The 6,474-nt window shown below is 31.7% G+C and overlaps 1 protein-coding gene across 1 annotated transcript; it reads left to right on the forward strand.

Moving 5' to 3' along the window:
• Window positions 1-303: 303 nt before the first annotated feature.
• On the forward strand, window positions 304-1,141 carry LOC136220795 (uncharacterized). Its single transcript, XM_066008603.1, has 2 exons — window positions 304-557; window positions 721-1,141. Exons 1-2 carry the CDS (start codon window positions 458-460, stop codon window positions 993-995), a joined length of 375 nt encoding a protein of 124 aa, XP_065864675.1. The 5' UTR covers window positions 304-457; the 3' UTR covers window positions 996-1,141.
• The last annotated feature ends 5,333 nt before the right edge of the window (window positions 1,142-6,474 follow it).

Below are 6,474 nucleotides of genomic sequence, written 5' to 3' on the forward strand. Positions count from 1 at the left end.
AAAGAAACATATTAATTTGCATAAAGTACAAAATCATTTAAATTCAAGCTACAAATTCGCCACAAACTTCCAAGAACTTGACATTTTCGTTTTTGAAGGTGGAAAATATTGGTACTGATTAACTTTATAAGAAATGTGTCTGAACTTACAAATAATTACTTTTTCTATTAAATAGTATTAGACTTATTTAACATTAGTAAGATTTTCCATATTCCTATTTCCAAACAAAATTATAAAATATGGAGGATGCATTTTTCTCTATAAATCCCAAATTAAGCTGGCACAAGAAATATGTGTATGTATGATCAAAAAAACGACAAAAAGGTGAGCCAATCCCGATCTCTATCTCTCTGTCGAAAACCTTATAAATAGAAGAGCCCATATCTCAACTTCATCATCCAGCAAATTCGTATAACTTAATTAAATTTTGTGTTGGTAGAAAAAAAGAAATTCTGAAATGGCTATCTCAAAGATTTGTGTTGTGCTTGCTGTTTTTGTTGTTATCTGTTCGGAGATCTCAGCATCTCGTGAACTTGGTGAGACTACTGGTATGACAGGTGAGTATTACACAGAGTTTAAATTTTTGTTATAATTTAATGAGTTAAACGAAATCAACTAAATCACTTGGAGAGTTTTTAAAATATGTTACTATATAAATTTGTCAGGCTAATTTAGGTTTATTTTAGAGGAAAAGTACTTATGTAGTTAATACTGTTGCAGATGGATATGCATATGGAGATGGATATGGAAAGGGGAAAGGCGATGGCGATTATGGATATAAGGGGCATGGTTATGGAGATTCATATGGGAAGAAAAAAGGGTCATGCTATGGAGATTCATATGGGAAAAAAGGGCATGGTTATGGAGATTCATATGGAGATTCCTATGGGAAAAAAGGGCATAGCTATGGAGATTCATATGGCAACAAAGGGCATGGCTATGGAGGATATGACCACAAGGGGTATGGCTATGGGCATGATGGAAAGAAGAATTAGATCAATGATTTAATTCACTTTTGCTTATATATGGGTCACAATTGTTGTGTACTAGATACTGCAACATAACATATCAACTGTAATTTCACCTTTTGAAATTATACCCAATAAAATAAAAAGAGTATTTATCTTACAATAATAATAATATTACGGATTAATTTTTAATTTGAATTTCACAATCATAATCTCTTTATATATATATATATATATTGGAGGATACACTTCACTTCTACTACTGGATATGTGTAGTTGCGTGGAAAAAATTGTGACATCTTATTAACTAGAAAGCCAATGTTTGAACCAGTAAAAGTCAGGTATTGGTGGCTGCCCACCATAATATGATATATTGTTGTGTCCGAAAATGGTTTACCATTATCAGGGCCGGTCCTGATAATCTAGGGAAATTTACATGGAACTTCAAATTTAAAAAAAATCTATAATTTTGTCAATGGCTTTTTTGAATTATATCACTCTAGAAAATACTATGGCAGTTACAAGCCATTTCCCTATATTTTCTCACCGCCAGTTTATAATTTAAACTAATTACTTGACATTTGCAAAATAAAAACTCATATTTTTTATAAAAAAATAATTAAATCTCCAATATTAATAAAACAATAATATTCTTAACATATGTGATTTTCATGTAAGGATTGGGCCCTAGGCGGAATAATAATAAAGGCCCTTTAATAAAAAAAATATTATACGTAACAAAATTTAAAATGTATTTCAATACATGATAAAAAAAAGTATTAGATGTTTCATAATTTCTTTAAATTATGGATTAAACTCCTATTTAACCCATGTGGTATCTAAAATTTTAGTATTTGGCTAATGTGGTATTGTTTGATAATATTTACCTCTTATAGTATTTTCATAAGAGAAATTTAATTTATTTGAATAAAAAAAAACTAAATAATTTTTAGAGCTTTTTACATAAATATCACAATAGGTTACAAAAAGTACAATTAAATCATATCATCAAAATTACTTTTCAATGTCATTATTTTTGATATATAAGAAATAAAATATGATTTAATACTCTAATTTAAAAAATTTAGACCTCAATTCATAAAGGCAAAAAGAATCATTAGGCTTCTAATCTTTCATTTTTTGGTTCATTAGGCTTTGATCTTTTATTTGGATACATTAAGCCCCTTATCATTTATTTTTTTTGTCTCATTAAGCCTCTGGTGACCAAATTAGTAAGTTGTGAATATTTAATTATGTTAAAAGAATGTTATTCAATGTACATGCATTCAAATTTTGTATTTTTTTAACTGTTTGAAAGCAATTTTGGATGTGTAATATGCTATAGGAAAACTGTACAAACCTTAATTCAAACTGTAAAAAATATTTTTTTAATAATTTCAAATACAGATGAAGTTAATAACATATTTTTAACAGAATTAAATGTTCACAACTTACTAATTTGGTCATTAGGGACTTAATTAGACTAAAATAAATGATCAGGGGTTTAATGTATCCAAATAAAAGACCAATGGCTTAATGAACCAAAAAAAGAAAAATCATGGACCTAATGATACTTTTTGTCATTCATAAATTCTAAACTTTAATAAATATATCCAAGATTATCAATTTACAAACCTTTGACATAACTTAAAGTATCATTTAATATAAATTTATAAATTTAATAAATATATCTTAGAGTCTTAAAATAAATATTTGTAAATGAGTTTTTAAAAGAGAATTTGAATAAAAAAAGAAAAAACAATTTTGGAAATTTTGCTTTCTCCATAATCGAGCACAGAGGATCATTATTTTGAGGATATCTAAAAAAGCATGCATTTGTGAGGGATCGAACAATGGATCCTTGGGGCGGGGGAATGCAAGCTTTACCACTAAGCCACTTAACTAAATTTGAATGAAAAATTGTGTTCTACAGCTTATATATGCATACATAACTGATAAAATTTTTGGGCCCCTTACAGCCTTGGGCCCTAGGCCGGCGCACTCCTGGCCTAGACCCAGGGCCGGCCCTGACCATTATCAATTGCAATTTTTGTATAGGATTTGTCAGACTATTAGATCCCAAGAAAGAGAAGGAAAACAAGTGACTGAAGAAGAATTTGAATCATAAAAGACAAGAAGCAAGTAGCTAACACTTGCTCTGGTAGTTTCGGCCCCTGTTTAAAAAAAGGGGTCTGTTAGGTATCTCTAAATCTAAATTTCTAATTTTTTTCTTGTTAGGCCTACCTAAATTGAAATATCTAATTTTTTTTGGGCTGTTAGACCCTCTCAATTCAAAAAAATATAATCTTTTTACCTATTCGCCCTCCCTAAATCCAAATTTTTTTACATGTTACGGCTTTTAAACGAAATCTAGTTTAATTTTCAGAAATTGTACATTAATAGTTAAAAATTGGTTCTTGATCATTCAAATTATAACACACATATATACAAAAAAAAAAATTGAGCAAGTTCGATTTAGGAAAAAAAATTACAAAGGCACGTGTAAAATCGGTCCCGCAACCGAGTAATCCTGTATTCGCTTGCTATTTTTTTTTCAATAAAACACTGCTTGCTATTCAGTTAAGCAAAGAAGGTGATAATCACATATTATTTTGTAATTATTGATATATTTTTGGATTTGTAATTATTGATAATATTTCAATTTTTGTTTATACTGATTATAAAGGTCCATTCAATTTTTTTTAATTATTTTAAATAATTTACGGCTGTCACAAAATCAGACATAAAATTTACCGAAAGCGAATCATTTCCATCGCCAGTATGTGGTCTCTTCAAGATGTTTATTTATGAAAATATTGTTATAGTAAAGCCATATTAATATGCAAGCGCTGCAATTTAGAGGAGATATTTTAGCTGCGAGATGTCGTTGTATTTGGGACGTAATGGATTTTTATGTAGCCAAATGTAGATGTTTTTAAACGTCGTTAATTTGGAGATGCTATAAAACGTCGTTATTAATATTTTCTGAAGCGAAACAACAACATAACAAATATTATCTATTGTTCAATTTCCGATGCTTTACTAAAATGTAGTGGCAATTTCTGAAATTAAAAATAAATAATTTAAAAAATCATGAAATTAAAAGTGTAAGCATTGGAAACATGACAAACGCGTGTATGCAGTATCTCGTGAGATTAATTTTCCCCACATAGCTTTATGCGTCGTTAAAATTAATGATACGCAATTTAATGATGCTTGTGACCATGCGTACATGGGTAAGCATTTAGAGACACCAAAAAGCGTCGTTAAACATTAAATTTTAGTTGGCTTAAAAGTACACGTGCAAACATGACTTGGCTCATTACAGATTTCAGCTACTACAATTTTTGGGTGAGACAAGAAGTTGTACATGACAGATGAAAAAAAGGACCAAAAATTAATAAAAAAAATGAAATGAAAGTCAAAAGAGCCTTAACGTTTTCTAGGATGGACATTTGGAGTCACAATGTCGACTTGAGCTGCTGAATTATTCAGGAAATCAAGACCTCCAAGAAAAAAGACAGGATATAAAAGCAGGATGATATACTTTGACAAAGAGAAGGAGAAAAATGCAGGTTGCAATTTTGCATTATATCAAGAAGAGTAAGGATCTTAATCAATTGTGTATGAAGTGAGTGCAAAGAAAGCCAACGAAAAAAAAATCAAAAGGCTACTGTTGCTCTTGTGTCTTTTTTTTTTGGAGTTATAATGGTAGTAATTTCTTTTAGTAAAATAATGTTTTGTATTATATTTTTTAGTCTTTTTCTCTTCAACAAAGTAGTATAAGAGACATGGTTGAAAGAGTTTATTCTTCAACAAAAACTATATTTTCTTAATTGAGTGTTTGAGGGACCCTATACAAATGACACGCAATTCAAACAACATCTCCTCCCACTACGTACCCTCGGCTTACAAAAATTAATTATGCAAGTTGGTATATTCTAATGAATGTATTACTCGGATCTCAAAATGCTTAAGACATCGTCAAAAAAGGCTACATAGTTCCAGAAGACGAGCCACGACTATCTCATGCTGAAAAAGTTAGTCTACAGAAAAATCGTAGAATAGATCAAAAGGCGCTTACTCTCATTCATCAAGGTTTGGATGAAATCATGTTCGAGAAGGTAGCCGAAGCTACCACCTCCAAACAAGCATGGAAAATTCTATGAGTGTTTCTTCAAGGTGAATAAAAAGTTTAAAAGGTTCATTTGCAAATGCTGAGAGGAGAATTTGAGACGATGAGGATGAAGTAGACGGAGGGTGTTATTGATTACTCATCTCGAGGAAACTTTTTTGTGAATCAAATGCGACAATATGGTGATAAAATTGAAGAGTCGAGAATTGTTGAGAAAATTTTGCATCAGAACTACCAACATTTGATTATGTAGTGGTGGCAATGGAAGAATCTAGAGACATCAGCACAATGACTGTGGATGAAGTTATAGGGTCATTATAAGCACGTGAAGAACAGTTTGAGAAGCGTAGAGAAGAATCAACAGAACAAGTCTTGGCAACAAAGACTTCGTTTAAAGAAAATGAAAGCAGTCGAGACAGAATCCAATCTGGAAGAGGTGGTGGCAGAGGTCGAGGAGGAATGGGAACAAGAAGTGGAAGAAACCACGAAGAGGTGACAATAGTTACAACAACAATGAAAGCACTCAGTCCACAAAAGGCAGAGGCCAAGGATGTGGACGTGGACGCGAAAGATGAAACTGGAGGCCGAATGAACCGCGTGACAAGTCCAATGTTCAATGTTATAATTGCTCAAAGTACTTTCAGTACACATCAGAATGTTGGAATTCTCCCAAGGAAATAGTGGAGATAGCCAATAATATTCATGATGAAGAAGTAGGAGGCACGATGTTACTTACCTATGAATCATGATGAATAATTAGAATAACATATGGTACTTTGACATATGTGTGGTAATAAGAAGATGTTCTTGGAGCTCGATAAATCTATTAGTGGTAATGTTGTATTTGGAGATTCATCTAACGTACCCATCACCGGTAGAGGAATTAATTAATTTTATCCACGACTGAGACTTTATGTTTTCATGAAATAACTTCTCTTTCTCCAATTTCATGTAACTGAGCACTACATTTAATTAGTTAATTAATTAATTAATTCCTATCAACTTAATTAATTAGTATTAACCAACTTTTTTTAATAAAGGTAGGGACGATACCTGGTTAAGGCTGACATCCCAACTAGGTTGGGACCCCACCCTCTAACCAAGCAAACCCAAATGAATAAAAAAATAAAAAATAGAGAGTGTATACAAGAAAGAGGAAATAAAGAATAAAAGCTGATCTAAGAAACACGAAACTGACAAACATTGTGAATGTCATCAAGAATGAAAGATTTACAAAAACCCGGCACCACGGGCCACCAGGAGATGCCAGTAGCAGTGATACCGAACTTAGCCAAGGCGTCCGCCACCCGGTTACCTTCTCAAAAGATGTGAGTCACTGAAATTGTCATTCCCGAGCATTGAGACAGGCAC

The sequence above is a fragment of the Euphorbia lathyris genome, chromosome 2, assembly GCF_963576675.1.
Source record: "Euphorbia lathyris chromosome 2, ddEupLath1.1, whole genome shotgun sequence".
Taxonomy (NCBI): Eukaryota; Viridiplantae; Streptophyta; class Magnoliopsida; order Malpighiales; family Euphorbiaceae; genus Euphorbia; species Euphorbia lathyris.